General features: G+C 39.9%; 1 protein-coding gene across 4 annotated transcripts in view; it reads left to right on the top strand.

Annotated features, from left to right (window-relative positions):
• PARP11 (poly(ADP-ribose) polymerase family member 11) overlaps positions 1-21,850 on the top strand; it is a 68,509-nt gene that overhangs the window by 23,141 nt on the left and 23,518 nt on the right. Inside the window, exon 2 of one of the 4 annotated variants that reach the window (XM_043564219.1) lies at positions 7,088-7,187. The exons of the other annotated variants lie outside the window; for them this stretch is intronic. Coding sequence (XP_043420154.1) covers positions 7,164-7,187 — 24 coding nt within the window. The 5' untranslated portion in view covers positions 7,088-7,163. The remainder of the gene's footprint in view (positions 1-7,087; positions 7,188-21,850) is intronic. 4 annotated transcript variants of the gene reach the window in all.

Raw genomic sequence — 21,850 nt, 5'->3', positions numbered from 1 at the left:
TCATTTCTTTGTTTCTTCTGACATCACCCTAATGATTTTGTTTGATTTCAGTAGTGCAGACTGACTTTTTTGTTAGTAGTGGTGAACCTTCCACATACAATCCCACATTCTTCTTTGACTTTTATCATGCCGCCTTAGTATGTCTTAATGCTACTGTGTTTTTTTACTAGTACTGGTTTTCTTCCGATGAGCATATGAATCCCATCAATAAGGACAGTTTAGTTTTTTTAATTTTTAATTTTTTAATGTTTATTTATTTTTGAGAGACAGAGTGTGAGTGGGGGAGGGGCAGAGAGAGAAAGAAAGACACAGAATCTGAAGAGGCTCTAGGCTCTGAGCTGTCAGCACAGAGCCTGACACGGGGCTCGAACTCACAAGCCCTGAGATCATGACCTGATCCGAAGTGGGACGCTTAACCGACTGAGCCACCCAGGCGCCCTGAGGACAGTTTAGTTTTTGAAAATACAATCAACATCTGTATTTGTGTTTCTCGTGTAATTTATTATCTTATATCAATACAAGAGGCATCTGGACAGTTTGTCCAGCTGTGGTCATGGAATGAAAATTAATTTTAATGTTACCCTAAGCCAAACACATTGGGAATTAAAAAAAAAAAAAAACCCCACAATGTATCCTAAAGATAAATGCAGAAGACTTTTGCATTACACAGTTGAATTTACTATAAACTGAAATTCCTATTTACCATTTCTTGCCATTGAATGAGATAATAAATTCTGCTTTGTGAGGAAAGGCCACTGTGAACTGCTTTAATTGAAGTCTTCTGCCTCCTTTCTCCCTGTATATGTTTGGTAGCATATATGGCCTTAATAGACCACCTATGAGCTACAGATATGCCTCCTACTGCAAATACACCTTCAGCATGATACTGTATTCTACTCACAAATGGCTTTGAGATAATGTTACACTGATGCTGGCCATGGTAATACTCCAAAGCAGCTGCCCCTTCCAAGCGAAAAGTCTCTGTGACATAGTTTGAGTGTGGAAAATCACCACTGAGCTTGCAACATTTACTCAGGGGGGAAACTACGAGAGAACCAAGGAGTTATAAATAAACTTTGTCTCAGTACAAAATTTTATTTTATTTTTCAAGACAGTCATGAGGTCAGTGCTATCTACTCGAGCTTTTCACTGACCAGGCACCTTGAGGTAAGCATAATGTCCCTGCCAAGGCAGATCTGGTTGACAGAAGCAGCAGGCACACTCAGTTCTGATATGAGCTCTTGGCAGTTCTTCATCCACCTGGGGGAGGTAGCCCTTGACTGATGTCCCCCAGTTTAAGAAAGGGGCAAAGTCTGCAGAGAGGAATTGCCTTTCTCTGCCCCTTTGTCATTGTCTTCTTCCTCTTTTGCAGGGTTGGAATAAGTAACCACTGTTACGTATGAAGGAGTTTCAGTTTCCCTCCATCACACGGAGAAAGGAAACTGAAAAATGACAAACATCTGTGAGGTTACAACCCCATTTATTACAGTATTAAGACCTTACTTTCAATGATAAACTCTTCCATAATTCCTTTCCACATATTACTCATACTGTTAGCATCTGATGAGTTAGCTAAGGGAGGAGAAAATGATTTTCTCAAGATCACACAGGTGAGTGAGCAACAGAATTATATTAGTGCCCACGTCCTGTCTTATGAGGTCGTAGCAGTGGTAACATTTGTGTGTTGGTGCGGTGCTTTACCTGCTGAACCGTCTTTTTCTCTGTTATTTTATGTTCACAGCTGCCACCAGACTCACTTGGCACTGTGATTTTTATCTTTCCTTCTCCTTTCAAACTTCTTGAAAGAATAGTCTTAGGCTTTTTGTCATTCTTATTCATACTTCTGCTCTGCCAGCCCCACCTCTGCCCCTAACACCTTACTGGCTAATGGTCACCAAGAATTTTCAAATCTACACATATAGAAGCGACCTTTATGCCTCCATCCTCTTCTTTCTGCAACATTAATGCACTAGGGGTGTTTCTCAGGAGTCTTTTTTATTCTCCTGGGACTGTATACTCGTTTGGATTTCTTTTCCTTTCTGTGATTTATTTCTGAATAATAATCTTAACTGCACTGCCTTCTTCTACCCCTGAGATGTTTTACTGTTAACCTTTGTTTTTTCTTAGCACATCTTTTTTTTTTTTCCTTGTGAGTTCTAAGGCTTCAGATATTACTGTAGTGAATGTGCCTGCCAAATGTACATTTTCAGTCCTGAGCCTATTCCTGAGCCAGGTCATGGACACCTCTACTGGTTGTCTCTCTGATAGTTCCAACTATCAACTATAGGTCAGAACCAGACTACCAGAGAAACCAATCATTGATTCATTATTTCACCCACTCATCAAATATTTACTAAGTATCTACTACATATAAAACGTTCTAGACACTAGGGAGGAGGATTACAGACATGGATCAAGTCAGAGTCTGCCCCTAGGGGTCTTGCAATATGGTTTGGGGGAGAGAAGGTGATACCAGAGCATACAGGGGACTAGGAGGGTTTAGTAGCGTAAGTTACATTTGAGCTAGGTGTCAAAGTTATAGAAGTGGTCTTATGGGAAGGTGAGGAGGGCAAAATGACCATAGACCACCAAGGTGAAAGAGAACAACAGGTACAGTTTGGATAATGGAGTGAAATGGGAAGAGTGCATACCTGATGAGTAGAGTCTCAGTATGGGCATTTTGAGAATGAGGATGAAGGGGTTGTGGGTGGTGGTGACTAACATCTGTGTATTATCTCTTCTGAGTCAGGCAGTGTCCCTCAGGCCTGGGGGACGATGGAGGTAAGATTTGTTCCTGGAAATGGAAGTTCTATAGCGAACATAGTGTCTATGAAGATGTGTTCCTAGATCAACAGACAGTCATGGGTTCATATACTGATAATCTGTATGTTGGCATTCTTTGTAATCGTCCTAGTAGTGGATTGAGTTAAGCTTAGAGAGTAGTGTGATGTGCCAGTGTTTGGTGGCTGAGGCGGTGGTAAACAAAGTATATGCACACTGAGTTTATCTAATACCCGTGCAAGGTAGGAATTAAATCATTATCCTCACTTTTTTAGTGATGATACTAAGTCTCAAAGTTTGGTGAACTTTCGGAATAAGGACAGAAACAGGTTTTAAATCTAGGACTTTCTGGCTCCAGAACACATATTCTTGCCAGTCAGACTTAACATATGGGATTTCAAGCGGGTAGAAAAGGACCTGTGTGAGGCAACTGGGTGGCTCAGTTAAGTATCTGACTTTGTCTCAGGTCATGATCTCACAGTTTGTGGGTTCAAGCCCTGCATTGGGCTGTCTGCTGTCACCACAGAGCCTGCTTTGGATGCTCTGTTCCCCTCTTTGCCTCTCTCTGCTTGCTCTCTCTCTCTCTCTTGCAAAAATAAATAAATTTTAAAAAGAAAAGAAAAAAAGGAAGAGTGGTGTCTGGGTGACTCATCGGTTAAGCAGCTGACTTCAGCTCAAGTCATGATCTCACAGTTCATGAGTTCGAGTCCCGCATTGGAATCTATGCTGACAGCTCACAGCCTGGAGCCTGCCTCAGATTCTGTGTCTCCCTCTCTCTCTGCACCTCCCCCGCTCATGTTCTGTCTCTCTCAAAAATAAATAAACAGTGCAAATTAAAAAAAAATAAAGTAAGAAAAGAAAAGGACCTGTGAGGAAAGTCACAGGGAGTTGAGATAAGGAAAGGTTCCTGAGTTGCAGAAAATCATGAACTTTTTGTGACACAGACTCTCATGTGTTTAGAACTTGTTTCTAGTGGTGCAGCACCTGAGCACGAGTAGGGAAATGACACAGCCTCCTCAGGATTGGCACGGCACATGCAGCACATGGCCGAGGAAATGAGTCGAATGTTTTTTGGTGTCTCAGAGTTTGGTATACAGGCTACAGGCAGACATTTGCAACAGGTTTGAAGGATGGGGTGAGGGGAAATGCTGAGTATGACCCACCTGTTCTAAAATTCTCAAGCAGAATGTTGAGGTCTTTGGTTGATGCAACTCACCCCCTAAGAGTTAGGTCTGGTTTTTTTTGTTTTTTTTTTTTCAACGTTTATTTATTTTTGGGACAGAGAGAGACAGAGCATGAATGAGGGAGGGGCAGAGAGAGAGGGAGACACAGAATCGGAAACAGGCTCCAGGCTCTGAGCCATCAGCCCAGAGCCTGACACGGGGCTCGAACTCACAGACCGCGAGATCGTGACCTGGCTGAAGTTGGACGCTTAACCGACTGCACCACCCAGGCGCCCCGAGTTAGGTCTGTTTTTGAAATAGTATCTGATAACACTCATCTATTTATTGAGCACTTAATATAAGTCAGTCAGTTCTATGCCTCTGCACTTACAGTGGTGAACAAAACAGACTAGGCCCCAGCCCTCATAGGCTTGCAGTGTAGTGCAGGGAGGCATTAAGCCAATAATTAATCATACAAGTAACATTTAACTGCAACTGCAGTAAAAGCTTTGAGAGAAAAAGAACAGTGAGGGTGCCTGGGTGGCTCAGTCAGTTAAGCGTCCAGCTCTTGATATTGGCTCTGATTGTGATCTCACGGTTCCTGAGATCAAGCCTAGAGATGGGCTTTGTGCAGACAGTGCAGAATCTGCTTGGGATTCTGTGTCTCCCTCTCTCTCCTGTCCCTCCCCGACTCATTCTCTCTCTCTCTCTCTCTCTTAAAAATAAATAAACTTAAGACAACAACAACAACAATGACAATGTATCATAGAGGGAGCTAATATTAGATTGAGAGACCGGGTAAGTCCACTCTGTGAAAGTCACTTTTACAGCAATCTGAAGGATTGAGCAAGAGTCAACCAGGTGAAGGTTGGATGGGAGGCCAGGAGGGCTATTTAGACAACAGAAATAGTGTGAGCAGAGACCCTGAGACAGAAAGGAACTTGGTGCCTCAGGCAGAGAGAAGCCATGTGTGGCAGGAACCCAGTGAACCAGGAGATGAGGCCAGTAGGTAGGCAGAAACTAGCCAGGCATGTTTAGAATTTTGAATTTTGTCCTTAGAGGAGTGCAAAGCCATTGAAGGATTTTATATAGGAAGTGGCATTATCATATTTGTGTTTTAAAAAAGACCATTCTGACTGCTGTGGGGAACATGAGTTATGTATTAGGGAGGGTGTTAGGCAGAATAGTGACCTCCCAAACATACCTACATCCTAATTCCTAGAAGTTGTGAGTATGTTAGATTGCATAGCAAAGGGGAATTAAGATTGCTAATCAGCTGACCTTATGATTGGGAGGTTGGTTATTTGGATTATCTAGATGGACCCAGTGCAATCACAAGCATCCTTAAAAGCAGAAGAAGGAGACAAAAAAGCCAGAGAGAGATGTTACTATGGAAGAACAGTCAACATTGCTGGCTTTGGAGATGAAGTAAGGGAGACACAAGGCAAGGAATGTGGGTAGCTTTTAAAAGCAGGAAACGCCAAGGAAACAGATGCTTTCCCTACAGCCTCCAGAAGGGAATCAGGCCCACGGTGATTTTAGCCTAGTGAGTTCCATGTCAGACTTCAGCATAGGTGTGAGATAATAAATTTGTGTTGTTTTAAGCCACTGAGTTTATGGTAATTTGTTCCCTCAACAATCAAAAATTAATCCAGAGGGGCATCAGAAAGGCTGTTGGAAGACCACTTGGGGATCTATAGTGTAGTCCAGGGTGAAGTTGAAGGTGATCTCGACTAAATCGATGGTAGTGGACAGAGAGAGACAGAAGTGGATCAGTTCATGCTGCGCTTTGGATGAGGAGTGACAGATTTCTGGCATGGGCAGCTGGGAGGAACGAGATACTTTTCACGGAGATGGGGAGACTGGGAAAGTGGAAGTTATGGTGGAGATCAAGAGTTTGGTTTTGGGCCTGTTCTAGGTTTAATGTGCCTGTGAAGCACTCAAGCAGGAAAGTCAAAGAGGCTATTGGCTATTGGGTAGTTGGGTCCGGAACTCAGAGGAGAAGACTGAGCTAGAAATGGCATTTTGGACTTAATCTATGTGGATGGCTTTTAAAGTCATGAGAGTAAGTGAGGCTCCTAGGACAATGTTTCTCAAACTTTGAACACCCATGCAGATCACCAATTTTAAACAAGAAAGTAGTATTTAAAAAATTGTTTTCAGTATTGAAAAGGATGATATTTTTGCAGCCTCTTACAAAGTATATATCTGTCTTGTTGACAGATAGCTTGAGATGTAGGTTAGATCCAGACACTCTGAATTGTCCCCCCTGTATTTCTACTAAATTAGGAGACTCCATGATATAGTTATAGATTGTCAAGATTTGCAACTGGTACTTGCTAGCTCTGTCACATGTTTTGGGATGCCAAGACCAAACACAGATTGAGAAAGTATGAGATTTTTCCCTGAAGACTATTCCTAATGCTCCATCAGTTGCCAAATTGACACACTTAAAAGATTAAGTAACTGTAGGGGTGAATGTTTCAACCAGCCTAAATGTTTGGAAGATAGGAGCAAATGGATTCTTAGTCATTCTTTGAGTACTTCAGTCTCTGGAAAGTATCTGTTGGTGTTTTGTTGTAACATTTGGATGTGTTCCTTATATATCCACAAGCATAAAATCATTCTCACTTTGCTGAGTGAAGAAAGCCATCCAATTCTGGGAAGGAGTCACACCTTAGCAATTCAACCATTTGCAGCATAGTTTCGTGACCAGCAAATCTGGTATCTTATTCTCCTTATTAAAAACTGAGATATTTTGGCCTTGAAGTAATGGTTCAGGTTAGTTAAGCTGCTGGGTGTATTTTAGCTAAGCAGCCCTCTGGAAATCAGGAATGGCTATTAGTATTATCAGCATCACAAAGAAATATTTTTATCTCGTCTCTCCCTGTGGAAACTCTTGTCAGCGCTTTTTTCCTTGACACCCTTTACACTCGAGTAGGAAGGGTAATTTTGCAAACACTGCCATTTCTTTCCACACAGCCAAGAGCACATACTGAGTTGTCAAGATTTGCTGACACTCAATTTTCATTATTTCCTTCAACACTCAGTTACAATCAGGAGGCATATTGTTGACTTCTAATTGTTCCATGTGTCTAAAACGCCTTTTAGTAATGCAGCAACACCTTTTCTTGTTTGTATAGCTCATGCTCTGTCGGTTTTGAGCGGGGTGCACCTTTTCCAGCCCACGTCACGGCTCACAAAAGCATCATCGTCTAAATGAAAACTGTCTTCCCTTGTGCCGTGAGTTTTCACTGATAAGCAGAACAAAAAGTTATTGGGTACTTCTACCTCATTACAGCGTACATATACTACATGGACCGATTTGTGTTTTTCCACAAGTAGTTTGTTCAGTTTTAAAACAAAATACATGCTGAAACACTCATGTGAAAATAATTGCTCTCTCATATCATGTGCCATTGATATTATGTGATTTCCAGAAGAGTCCTATAATAAAGAAATTTTGTCAATAGCTGTCCCCCCCCCCCCCCCCAATTAAATTGGGCATTAAATTTGGGCTAACAGCTTCTTAGGAATATTAAGACCTTGCTGTTTTAGCTGAGGAATGCCTCTAGTTTTGGTCTCTTCTCTACCCTGTCAACAAAGTAAATTGATTTGAGGCTTTGTTTGAAGATGAGGTGAAAGTTCACTTGGTTCTACACCACCATATTTGCTGAACACTAGCTGATACGCACTGATCAGCAGAGATTGAACATACTGACATAGCAAGTTGGTAACTTTAAAGAAATCCATGAAGATCACTATTACTTATATATTTCAACTTTACAAAATGTATATGAGCAAATTTCTTTAATTTTTCCTCTGAAAATGCCTGTGAACTACTTCATGATTCTTGAGGACTGACCATGTTTTGAAGTTGCTGAGAAAGACAAGAAAAGGGGCTAGGACTGAGTGAGCCCACAGAACCTAAAAGTTGCAGGCGATAGATTTTGTGGCGAAAAATGTAAGACAATCTAGAAAGTATGATTTCATGGAAATCAAGAAAAGAGTAATTCAGGACAGAGGGTAAGCTGTGGAATGTTACAGAGAGGTCAAGTAAGATGAGGACTGATAAAAGAGCATAGGGTTTAGCAACATGAAGCTAGGATTGGAAATCCTCGCAAGTCCAGTACGTTTGTTTGCTTGTTTGTGATGGTGGCAGGAGGTATTGGGCCAGAAGCTAGAGAAACTAAATTAGAGTGGATTTTACAGTGAATGGAAAGGGAGGAAATGAAAAGGTGTGTATAGCAAAGAGTTCTAGTTAATCCACCAGTGGAGATAAAATGGAATCCTAAAAGTGTACTGAATCCAAAAGAAGATAGAAAAAGATGAAAAGGGAACAAAAAACAAAAGGAACAAGTAAAACGCAAATGGCGAGATGATAAACTTAAACCTAATATCAATAATCATACCATAGTAAATGCTGTAAACACTTCAATTAGAGGACAGATTGTCAGATCAGAGTAAAAAGTAAGACCCAACTCTAAGCTGTCTACAGGAAACACACTTTGAATATAAAGATGCAAGTAGGATAAAACTGAATGGAGAGAGATCTGTGGTGCTGACAGCAGTCAAGAGAAAGCTTGAGTAGTATATTAAAGTGGGTTTCAAAGATGATGATATTAGAGTAAAGAACGTCATTTCCCATGATACAGAGGTCAGTTAATCAGTAACAACCCTAAACATTTATATACCTGATAATAGAGCTCCAAAATACCCGAAGCAAAACTAATAGAACTGTAGGAAGAAATAGACCAATCCCATTATCGTTGGAGACTTTACTACTCCTCTCTCAATAATTGCCAGAATAAGTAGATAAAAATGAGCAAAGGTATAGAAGACTTGAACAATACCGTCAGTCAACCAACTTGACCTAATTCACATTTATAGACCATTACACTCAACAATAGCTGAATACACTTTTTTTTTCAACTATACAGGGAACATTTCACAAGATAGACCACATTCTGGGCTGTAAAATAAGTCTCAGTACATTTAAAAGAATTCAAGTCATATAAAGTATGCTATCTGATCAAAATGGAATTAAATTAGAATTCAGTAAAAGAAAGATCTGTAAAACCCACAAGCGTCTGGTAAGTAAATAGCACTTTAACCTATCGGTCAAAGAGGTAGAAAGTATGAAGGTAACAGATCAAACTTGTGATAAGCTGCTACAACAGTACTGAAAGGGAAATTTATAGCTAAATTGATGCCTATATTGGAAAAGAAATGTCACAAATCCATGACCATAGCTTCCTCCTTAAGAAACTAGAAAAAGAAGAGCAAATTAAACTCAAGCTGGAGCAAGGAAATAAAATTTAGAGTGGAAATCACTGAAATGAAAACAAAATCAATGAATGCAGAAGCTGGTTTTTTTGTTGTTGTTGTTTTTGTTTTTTGTTTTTTGTTTTTTTTGAGGAGCATCAATAAAATTGATAAACTTCTAGCCAGACAGATCAGGAGAAAAAGAATAGAAATTATCAATATTAAGAGAGGTGACATCACTACATATTCTACAAACATTAAAGGGTAGTGAGGGAATGTTATGAACAATTTAATGTTAAAGACACAAACTACCAGAGCTCACTGAAGAAGAAATAATATGAATAACCTAAAATCTATTCAAGAGTTCAAATTTATGGAAAAGGCCTACCCACAAAGAAAACTCCAAGCCCAGATGGTTTCTCTGGTAAATTCTAACAAATATTTAAGGAAGAAACAGTACTAATTCTGCACAAGCTTTCAGAAAATTGAAGAGAAGGTTATACTTCACAACTCATTCTATGAAGCTGGCATTACCCTGATACCAAAACCAAAGACATTATAAGCAGCTAATGAACACGGATACAAAAATTTTAAGAAAAATTTTAACAAATTGAGTCTAACATATAAGAAGGTTGATGCATAATTACAAAATGGTATTTATCCTCAAAATGGAAGGTTGGTTTAATATTTGAACAGCAATCAATGTAACTCACCATATAAACAAACTAAAATAAAAAAAAACATATGATCATTTCAATGTATTCAGAAAAAGCATTTGGCAAAATCCAGTATCCCTGATAAAAACTCTAACCTGGGAGTAGAAGAGAACTTGCTCAACCTGATAACGGATGGGCAGAAAAGGGCTAACTCAACAGGCCTGGGGTGCTCAAACTGTGTACATTCTCAAGAAAGGCCTGGGCTCTTAAAATAGTTTGTCTGATGAGTATATTTGCTTGCCTGAGATCTTGAGCCATGCTATCCCAATTTATCTAGATAGTTTATACTGGCAGTGTGATTTATGGTGAACATTTGCTTTCTCTCTGGAGGTCTGAAATGTCCGTAGCTGAGGTCAGTCACATAGGGTGCTAAATGCTTACGTGACTAACTCCTAGTAAAAACCCTGGACATGTAGGCTCAGGTGAACATCCCTGGTTGGCAACCCTTTGTACTTGTTTTCACATATGGTTGCTGGGAGAATTAAGTGTGTCCTATGTGACTCCATTGGGAGGGGACACTTGGAAGCTTATACATTTTCCTCTGGACTTCATGCACTTTTCCCTTTTGCTTATTTGACTCTGTATACTTTTACTGTAATAAACTGTAACCATGAATAAAACAACTTCTGAGTCCTGTGAGTCCTTCTATGAGCCTGAGGGTGATTGTGGGAACCCCTGACATAAGGGGCATCTACAAAAACCTGTGTCTAATATCAAACTTAAGAGTGAAAGACTGAATACTTTCTCACTTAGGTCAGGAACAAATGATGCCCATTCTTTATTCATCATTGAATATGCACTGGAGGTTATAATCACTGCAATAAGGCAAGAAAAAGAAGGCATGAGAAATAGCAGTCATCTATATGCTAAAACAAAGTAAGGCAATCTGTATCTCTCTATCTCTCTATCTCTAGAAATGCCTGTATAGAAGATCTGATGGAATGTCCAAAAACCTAGAAGTAATAAGAAGGTTTAGTAAGGATGCTGAGTACAGGATCCATGTACAAAAAATAATGTGCCTCTATATATAAGCAACATTCAACCAGTAATTGAAATTTTAAATGCAATTCCATTTACAATAACAAAAAATGTGGAATACTTAGGCATGAAGCTTGCATAAATGATGTGCAAACCCTATACCCTGAGAACTATAAAACATTACTGAAAAAAAGGTAAAGAAGACCTAAAACAAGTCAATAGATACGCCTCAGGGCGCCCAGGTGGCCCAGTCTGTTAAATATCAGACTCTTGATTTCAGCTCAGGTCAGGATCTTACAGTTTGTCAGATTGAGCCCCGCCTTGGGCTCTGTGCTGACAGTGCAGAGCCTGCAGAGTTCTCTTGCTCTCTCTCTGCCTCTCCCCTGTTCACGCTCTCTCTTTCAAAATAAATACATAAATGTTAAAAAAGAAAGAAAGAAAGAGATGTGCCTCATTCATGGGTTGAAATTCTCAACATTATTAAGATGGCAATTATCTCCAAATGGGTCACATACTACACCATCCCAATCAAAATTGAAAGGACCTAGTAGAGCTAAGCAATTCTGAAAAAGAACAAATTTGGAACACTAACACTACCTGATTTAAAGATTCATTGTGAAACTGCAGTCATCAAAACTGTAGTATTAGCAGTAAGATAGAGAAAATGATTATTAGAATAGATCAGAATCCAGAAATAGACCCACCAACATAGATACTGATTTATTGTTTTTTAATAAAAGGATTAAGTGGAAAAAGGACAGTTGTTCGATGTTTGGTCAGAGGTTGTGTTTAAGCCTCTTGTGCCAGTGGAGGTTTCCATTCTGTGTTGATCCCTCCATATGCAGCTTAGGAAATGTTTTCAAGTCTGTCCCATGACCTGCTCTGATCATTCCTGGGTAGGTACAGCCTGGTACTTGTACACAGCCTTCCTGACTCTCATGGTTAACTGTAATCCCAGGAGGGCTTTCCTTGGTCATCCCTGTTTCTCTATATTAAACTTCCGTATGCTCTACCATTTGGCTTGTATCGGAGCTTTGGGCCTCTTCATTGCTTTTCCTGGATATTTCCATTATTTTCAGTAACGCTCTTTGGCATGAGGTTCTCTATTTTCTGTTCCAAATAAAGTCAATCCCCTCAGAGACATGGAGCTCTTTGTCCCTACAGTGTGTCTTTCCCCCTCAGTAGAACCCTGTTGCCACTATACCTGTGGCTTGGGGTGGGAGTGGCTTTTCCCATAGTGATTGATACCTGGTCTTTGGGTGGAAGTGGTGTTGGTAGCCCTGGGTCTTCTTGACTTACTCCTTCTGACTTGGAACTTCCACCTTATGAGTAAACTAGGGTGGTAGCAATCAGGGCTCAGTATCTCTAATCTACTGGGCCTGGAGTAGAGTTTCCACCACATGAGCTAGGACTGGGTGGAGGAACCACGAGGTCCGTCCCATCTATGGCCTGCCCAGAACCTCTAGGCTGAAGGGGATGAGAAACACCAACAGCCTGCCCCTTCCAGGATGAAACTAGCCCAGGACTAGGATATGGAGGGAAAGGGAACCCCTGTCTTCTTCTCTGCACAGACCTGAGGTAGAGCTTCTGTAACAGAGTGCTGGAGGAATGGAGTAATGGAACAGATCTTGGCTCAAATGCCACACTCTCACCTGTTCTGAGATTTAGTAGATTTTTTCTGAATAAATGTTTCTCCATTTGCTATATGCCCTTAGAGACTTTACATGTGTTTGTTTGTTTGTTTGCTTTGGTTTTTAAAATGATGCTCACCAACTAAAATGCAATTTTGCTGGGAAGGCCCACTGAACTCCTTACTGTGTCATTCCAAAAGCTCCACCTTGTTTTTAAGCTTTTAATAGCAGGCTTTGGATCTTTGGATCTTCTTCTTATACAAGAAGATTTCTTGTCTTAGAGACAAGAAAGTTTTCATTACCAAATATGATTTTTCTGAAGATACTGTGTTTATACTAATATTTTGTTAGAATTTTGTTCACTGTAATATTTTATTCACTGTAATAAACTTATCAGAAATCTTTTAACTGGTCTGGAAGATGGCATTATTTTTCTCCTATAGACTGGGATTTTGATGTTAAATTACTTTTCCACATAGCCTTTCTATTTGATGACCCAGATTGACTATTCCCAGGTTCCATATAGTCTCTTTGGATAGATAGCATTATAGACAGATTTGACCAGCATACCCACTGCACTTGAAAATTTATAAAATGCTTTTCCGGTTTATACTAGCTTCTTTTCTTCATAGCCTGGTGTGCCAGAAGCATCAATCCTGCCAATTAAAAACTGAACATTGGCATGGTAGCTGAACTAATTTGTTCAGCTAGCATTTATTAATTGCCTACTCCACGACAGACAGCTTGCTCACATTCCTCTTATTGCCTATAAATGTGTTCTAATCTAGGTCCATTATTACTATGGTTAATGTATTGTAAAGTTATTAATTTAAACTTGGCTTACTCTTTGAGCCTCGTTATACAGAGTAGCCCTTCCTTTGGAGGAGTAACTTATTGTAGAAAACTATAAGACTTAGTCTTATGAACTAACTCTTGGGAAAAAGCCATAATGTCTGAGAAGTAAAGCAACCAAATTAAGCTTTCACAATAGAGGAGAGAAGGAGCAACTGTCCATATATGAAAATGAAGCCATCCGCATTGGCAGTTTAGGGAAGAACTGATGCTCAGGAAGTCTTGGGTGTTTCTTTAATCTCCTTTGTACTGCTAACTCTATGATTCTGTTTTTTACTTTGTTTTTTGTTTTTGTTTTTGTTTTTTAGTTTCAAGGTTTTGTTTTGTTTTGTTTTTAGGTCTATTTTTTGAGAGAGACAGAGGCAGCGTGAGTGGGGGAGGGGCAGAGAGAGAGGGAGAGGCAGAGAATCCCAAGTAGGCTCCCTACTGCTAGGGCAGAGCCAGACATGGGGCTCAAACTCATGAATCTGTGAGATCGTCACCTGAGCAGAAACCAAGAGTCAGGTGCTTAACCTAAGAATGAAACAGGCGTCCCTCAAGTTTTTATTTAAATTCCAGTTAGGTAACATATAGTGTAATATTAGTTTTAGGAGTAGAATTCAGTGATTAATCACTTACACCCAGGGCTTATCACAACAAATGCCCTCCTTAATACCCATCACCCATTTAACCCATCCACCACTCACCTTCCCTCAGTTTGTTTCTCTGTTGTTAAGGGTCTGTTTTATGGTTTGCCACTCTCTCTCTTTTTTTCCCCTATCATCATCTGTTTTGTTTCTTAAATTCCATATATAAGTGAAATCGTATGGTATTTGTCTTTCTCTGACTGAGTTATTTTGCCTAGCATAATACACTCTGGCTCTATCCATGTTACTGTAAATTGCAAGATTTCATTTTTTTTTATTACTGAGTAATATTCCATTGTGTGTGTGTATCTATGTATGTTTGTTTGTTTATTTATATGCACATCACATCTTCTCATTCATCAGTCGATGGACATTTGGCTCTTTCCATTAATTTGGCGATTATTGAAAATGCTGCTGTAAACATTAGGGTGCGTGTGTCTGTCCCTTCAAATTAGTATCCTTTGGGCAAATACCTAGTAGTGCAATTGCTGGGTCATAGGATAGTTCTATTTTTAACTTTTTGAGGAACCTCCATACTGTTTTCCAGGGTGGCTACACCAGTTTGCATTCCCACCAACAGTGCAAGAGGGGTCCCCTTTCTCCACATCCTCACCAACATCTGTTGTTTCCCGTGTTGTTAAATTTAGCCATTCTGAGGAGTGTGAGGTGGTAGCTCACCGTAGTTTTGATTTGTATTTCCCTGATGATGAGTGATATTGAGTCTGATGATACTTTCATATGTCTGTTAGCCACTGGATGTCTTATTTGGAAAAATACCTGTTCATGTCTTCTGCCTATTTCTTAACTGGATTGTTTTCTGGGTGCTGAGTTTGATAAATTCTTTATAGATTTTGGAAACTAACCCTTTATCAGATATGTCATTTGCAAAATATTCTGAAGGTTGCCTTTTAATTTTATTGATTGTTTCCTTCACTGTGCAGAAGCTTTTTATCTTGATGAAGTCCTGATAGTTCATGTTTGCTTTTGTTTCCCTTGCCTCAGGGGATGTGTCTAGTAAGAAGTTGCTAAAGCCAGTGTCAAAGAGATTGCTTCCTGTGTTCTCCTCTAGGATTTTGATGGTTTCTTATCTCACATTTAGGTATTTCATCCATTTTGAATTTATTTTTGTGTATGGTGTAAGAAAGTGGTCCAGTGTAATTCTTCTGCATGTAGCTGTCCAGTTTTCCCACACCATTTGTTGAAAAGATTGTCTTTTTTCCGTTGGATATTCTTTCCTGCTTTGTCGAAGAGTAGTTGACCATATAGTTGGGGCCCATTTCTGGGTTTTCTATTCTGTTCCATTGTCCTATGTGTCTGTTTTTGTGCCAGTACCATACTGTTTTGCTCACTATAACTTTGTAAGATAATTTGAAGTCCAGAATTGTGATGCCCCCAGCTTTACTTTTCTTTTTCAAGATTGTTTTGGCTATTTGGGGTCTTTTGTGATTCCATACAAATTTTAGGATTGTTTGTTTTAGCTCTGTGAAAAATGCTGGTGGTGTTTTGATAGGTATTGCATTAAATGTGTAGATTGCTTTGGGTAGTATAGAAATTTTAACAATATTTGTTCTTCCAACCCATGAGAATGGAATGTTTTTCATTTCTTTGTGTCCTCTTCGGTGTCTTTCATAAGCATTCTATAGTTTTCAGAGTACAGGTCTCTTTACCAATTTGGTTAGGTTTATTTCTAGGTATCTTATGGTTTTTGGTGCAATTGTAAATGGGATCGATTCCTTGATTTCTCTTTCTGCTGCTTAATTATTGGTGTATAGAGATGCAACCAATTTCTGTGCCTTGATGTTGTATCCTGAGACTTTACTGATACCATATACAACTTCATATATCAAGTTCTAGCAATTTTTTGGAGTCTTTCAGGTTTTCTACATAGAGTATTATGTCATCTGTAAATAGTGAAAGTTCAACTTTTTCCTTGCTGATTTGGATACCTTTTGTTTCTTTTTATTGTCTGATTTCTGAGGCTAGGACTTCCAGTACTATGTTGAATAACAATGGTGAGAGCAGACATCCCTATCTTGTTTCTGACTGTAGAGAAAAAGCTCTCAGTTTTGCTCCAGTGAGGATGATATTAGCTATGGGTCATTCATATATGGACTTTATGATGTTGAGGTACGTTCCCTCTATCCCTACTTTGTTGAAGGTTTTTATCAAGGATGGATGCTGTACTTTGTCAAATGCTTTTTCTGCATCTATTGACAGGATCACATGGTTCTTAACCTTTCTTTATTAATTTGGTGTGTCATGTTGATTGATTTGCAAACACTGAACCTCCTTGCAGCCCAGGGATAAATGTTACTTGATCCTGGTGAATGATTCTTTTAATGTACTGTTGGATTCGATTTGTTAGTATTTTGTTAAGAATTTTCGCATGTATGTTCATCAAGGACATTGGCCAGTAATTTTCTCTTCTAGTGGGATCTTTGTCTGGTTTTGGAATCAATGTAATGCTGGCCTCATAGAGTGAGTTTGGAAGTTTTCCTTTCATTTCTCTTTTTTGGAACAGTTTGAGAAGAATAGGTATTAACTAATCACTTAATGTTTGGTAGAATTCTCCTGGGAGGCCATCTGGTCCTGGACTGTTGTTGGTTGGGAGATTTTTTATTACAGATTCAATTTCTTTACTGGTTATTAGTTGTTCAAATATTCTATTTCTTCCTATTTCAATTTTGGTAGTTTATATGTTTCTAGGAATTTATCTATTTCTTCTACCCAGTTTGTTAGCATATAATTTTTCATAATATTCTCCTTTGTTTGTATATCTGTGGTGTTAGTTGTGATCTCTCCTCTCTCATTTGTGATTATATTTATTTGGGTCCTTTCTCTTTTCTTTTTGATAAGTCTGCCTAGAAGTTTATCAATTTTATTACTTCTTTCAAAGAAACAGCTCCTGGTTTCATTGATCTGTTCTTCTTGGGTTTTTTTGTTTGTGTCTCTATCATTTATTCCTATTCTAATCTTTACTATGTCCCTTTTTCTGCTGGCTTTAGGCTACATTTGTTGTTCTTTTTCTAGCTCCTTTAGATGTAAGGTTGGGTTGTGTATTTGAGATTTTTCTTGTTTATTGAGTTAGACGTGTATTGCTATATACTTCCCTCTTAGGACCACTTTTGCTGCATCCCAAATGTTTTGGATGGTTATGTTTTCATTTTCATTTGTTTCCATGTATTTTTTAAATTTTGTACTTAATTTTCTGATTAACCCATTTGTTTGTTTTTGTAGGATGTTATTTAGCTTCCATGTATTTGTGGTCTTTCCAAATTTTTTCTTGTGGTTGACTTCAAGTTTCATAGCATTGTTGTTGGAAAATATGCATGGTATGATCTCGATCTTTTTGTACTTATTGAGGGCTGATTTGTGACCCAGTATGTGATCTATCCTGGAGAATGTCCCATGTGCACTCAAAAAGAATGTGTATTCTGCTGCTTTAGGATGAAATGTTCTGAATATATCTGTTAAGTCCATTTGGTCCAGTATGTCATTGAAAACTATTATTTCCTTGTTGATTTTCTGCTTAGATTATGTGTCCATTGCTGTGAGTGGGGTGTCAGAGTCCCCTGCTATTACTGTATTATTATCAGAGTTCCTTTATGTTTGTTATTAATTATTTTATGTATTTGGGTGCTTTCAAGTGGGGGTATAAGTATTTACAATTGTTAGATCTTCTTGTTGGATAAACCCCTTTATTTATTTATCATTTCTCGTTAAAGTCTTTGGTTTAAAATCTAGTTTGCCTGGAGGCCTGGGTGGCTCAATTGGTTAAGCATCCAACTCTTGGTTTTGGCTCAGGTCATGATGTTGCAGTTCGTGAGATTGAACCCTGCCTTGGGCTCTGCTCTGGTAGCACAGGGCCTGCTTGGGATTCTCTCTCTCCCTCTCTCTTGTGCCCCTTCCCTGCTCACACTCATTCTCTTTCAAAATAAGTAAATAAACATTTAAAAAAAATGTCGTTTGTCTGATGGAAGTATGGCTACTCTGGCTTTCTTTAATGTCCTTTAGCATGATAAATGATTCTCTATCCCTTCACTTTCAATTTGGAGGTGTCTTTAGGTCTAAAATGAGTCTCTTGTTGGCAGCATATAGATGGGTCTTGTTTTTGTTTTTGTTTTTAATGTTTATTTATTTTTGAGAGACACGGAGAGACAGAGCATGAATGAGAGAGGGGCAGAGAGAGAGGGAGACATAGAATCTGAAGCAGGCTCCAACTCTGAGCTGTCAGCACAGAGCCCCATGTGGGGCTCGAACTCATGAACCATGAGATCGTGGCCTGAGCTGAAGTGCTGAAGTTGGACGCTTAACTGACTGAACCACCCAGGCACCCCGATGGGTCTTGTTTTTTTTTTTTTTTTTTAATCCGTTCTGACACCCTGTGTCTTTTGCATTTAGTCTATTTACATTCAGAGTGATTATTGATAGATATGAATAGTGCCATTGATTTACTTGTTAAGTCATTGTTTCTGGAGATTTTCTGTTTGTTTTTTTTTCTAGACTTTTTTGCTTTTGGTGTTTCTTTCCCACTCAAAGAGTCCCCTTCAATATTTCTTGGAGGGCTAATTTAGTGGTCATGAACTCTTTTAGTTTTTGTTTGAGAAACTCTTTATCTCTCCTTCTCTTCTGAATGACAACCTTGCTGGATAGAATATTCTTGGCTGCATATTTTTCCCATTTAGCATGTTGAATATATCATGCCACTCCCTTGTGGACTGCCCAGTTTCTGTGGAGAGGTCTGCTGCTAACCTTGTTTGTCTTCTCTTGTAAACTAGGGATTTCTTTTCCTTGCTGCTTTTAAAATGTTTCCCTATCTCTATATTTTGCAAATTTTGCTACGATATGTATTGGTGTTGGCCTGCTTTTGTTGATTTAGATTCAAATTCTCTGTGCCTCCTGGAGTTGGATGTCTATTTCCTTCCCTAGATGAGGAAATTTTTCAGCTGTAATTTGTTCACATAAACCTTCTACCCCGCTTTCCCTCTTTTCTTCTGGGACTCCTATGATATGAATGTTATACTTTATGAAGTTGCTGAGTTCTCTGAGTCTACATTCATGATCCAATATATTTCTTTCCCTCTTCTTTTCTGCTTCATTAGTTTCCATAATTTTATCTTGTTTTTAAATTCTTTTTTCTTTTATTTGAGGGACAGAGACCACACGCCAGGGAAAGAGGTAGAGGAGACAGGGAGAGAATCTTAAACAGGCTGCACGCTCAGTGTGGAACCCAATGTGGGGCTTGATCCCATGACCCTTGGATCATGAGCTGAAATCAAGAGCCAGATATTCAACTGACTGAGCCACCCAGACACCCTGATAATGTTATCGTTCTGCATTACTTATCCATTCCCCTCCTTCTTCCATCCTTGTGTTCATTACATCCTACCAGTTTTCCATCTTGGCATTTTTATTTTGGCCTGACTAGTTTTTAGGTCTTATCTCTGCAGTAAGCGACTCCCTGGTGTCTTCCATGCTTTTCTCAAGCCCAGCTAGTATCTTTATGATTTTTGCTTTAAATTCTGAATCAGGCATATTACTTACATCTGTTTCGATTAGATCCCTGACCATGACTTTTTCTTGTTCTTTCTTTTGGGATGAGTTCTTCTATCTTCGCATTTTGTCTAGGTCTATGTCTTCTTCTCTGTGTTAGGGAAGCCTGTTATGTTTCCTGTTCCTGAGGCTTTTTGAAGAAGAGGTCACATAGTGTCCAGGTCCTTGTGCTTCAGGGAGTTTCTCTGGTGTGTGCTGTGTGCACTCTGCTTCTGTGTCTTAGCTACTCTATCCTTCAGACTAGTCATCTGCAGAGGCTCTCCTTGTCTACAGTAGGCAGTGTTTGGACCTTGACCAGAGTGTGGCAAATTTTAACTGGGTGTGCTCTGGTCTCCTTGTTAAAAGAGACCAGATCCTATTTCCACTAAAGCTAGGGCTTTGCAGCACACTATGGTCAGTAGACTTGATGGGGTGGGGGGTGTTTATGCTGGCCTTCTGGGGGAGGGGCCCACTACTCTGGTTCTCAGGCACACTTGCCATAGTAAAGAAGCACCTGCAGAGTGCATGGGAGTGGAGCTTGGTGTAAGCAGTTTAGGTCACCACTGTTGGCACTGTGCCGTTACTGAAGTTAGTTTATGCTGTGGGACAGGGGAGGGAAATGGCACCAGCCCTCTCATTCACACTGGAAAGGGGAGTTTGCAACCACTGCTGTCTGGGAAGCCCTCCCAGAAGAGCAAACAGTCTCTCTGTTTTCCAAGTGTCCCTGAGATCCCTGCCTTCACCCTATGTCCCAGCTATCTGCCTACACAGCAGTATAGTGCACCTGTGTTGTATCCCAGGCAGGCCCACTGAGTTATAAAACTCTAAACTTTAGGGACAGTGTGGCACAGACGTGCACTGGTCCTCTGGAGAAGGGTCTCACTGGGCTGGTGCTGGTTTGTCTCAGAAAGGCCGTGGCACTGAAGTGCAGGAGCTTGGAGTTTAGAGTAAAGCACAGCAAAAAGCTGGTGCCCAGGTTAGCCACCCTCAGCAGGTGTCTCTGCCCTTATGCTAATAAATGGGGCAGTGCAATGGCACCTGCTGGCTATTTTGTCCCCTGAGAGGCACCACCACCTCTCCCAGATGTGCTCCAAGAAGGGAGAACCATTTCTCCCAGTCCATCCAGGGGATCCTCAGATCACACTGTCTGCTCCTGGGCCTCTGCCCTGCTTTCCCACAAGAGCACCACAGTGCCTACCAGGCTCCACACCAGCCACAGTGCAGACTTCGAAAACTTCAGTCTTTGAGCCCCACTGGTTATAAAAACTCGCCATAATCAGCCCCTCTTGTTTTCCCAGTCAATGACTTTGGGCAAGTGTTTTCCTTGTATGATTCCCTCTGTGCTCTTTCTTTCTTTCTTTCTTTCTTTCTTTCTTTCTTTCTTTCTTTCTCTCCCTCCCTCTCTCCCTCTCTCTGTCTCTCCATGACCATGGCTCCTTCCCCTCTGCAGCACCTGTGATCCTTCTCTCCCCCAAACCATGTCTCTGCACCTCCTACCCTCCACAGTGTGGCCTCTTCTCTCCCCCTAGTTGTGCAGTTTGTTCTGTCCTCAGATCGATTTCTTGGGTGTTCAGAATGATTTGATATTTGTCTAGCTGTGTTCGAGGGGTGAGGCACGCCTAGGGTCCTCCTGCTACTCCACCACCCTAGCCCCTTCACCCCCCACTAACTATGATTCTAGACAAAATAACTGCATTTTCCCTGCTTGATTTTGTCTCTAACTTTGATTGGAAGATAGTGACTTTTCCTGCACATGGGGTTGTAAAAGACAAAATATTTTGTGGAATTTGAAGTGCTTTAGAAATGTTCACTACGGTGGCACCTGCCTATAGTGATGCCCTCTCCAAAATAGGGATAAATATGAGTCTGTCCTAGGTCCCACCTAAAGATATTTATGACAGGAAATTCTGGAAGGACTTTGGTAAAGTACTTACATTTGTAGCCTGGCTTAAAGTGTGATCTTTGGGACAGTGTGACATAGCAAAGCACAAGTGATGCATGTATACTGTGTAAAGGGTATTTTCTGTTTCCCATTTCTTGTTTTTATTTCCCTCTTCTAGTAAAAAAAGATAGAACTCCTAAGCCAAATATTTACCTTAACTATTACCTTTAAACTCATCTTTCTAAATTTTGGGAGTTACTTTCAGAAGAAAAAATAAATTTAGGTCATTCTTGCTTTCTCACAGTGGAACGAACAAATGATGTGAACAATAATAGAAGAAAGAGCAGGAGCTGGAATAGTTAATATGAACAATTGATCTTAAATTTTAAACCATTGGCTTTATTTTCTGATTGAAAGGTATAAG

The sequence above is a fragment of the Prionailurus bengalensis genome, chromosome B4, assembly GCF_016509475.1.
Source record: "Prionailurus bengalensis isolate Pbe53 chromosome B4, Fcat_Pben_1.1_paternal_pri, whole genome shotgun sequence".
Lineage (NCBI taxonomy): Eukaryota > Metazoa > Chordata > Mammalia > Carnivora > Felidae > Prionailurus > Prionailurus bengalensis.
Note: the sequence above shows the minus strand (reverse complement) of the source record. Positions and strands in the feature narration are given on the sequence as shown.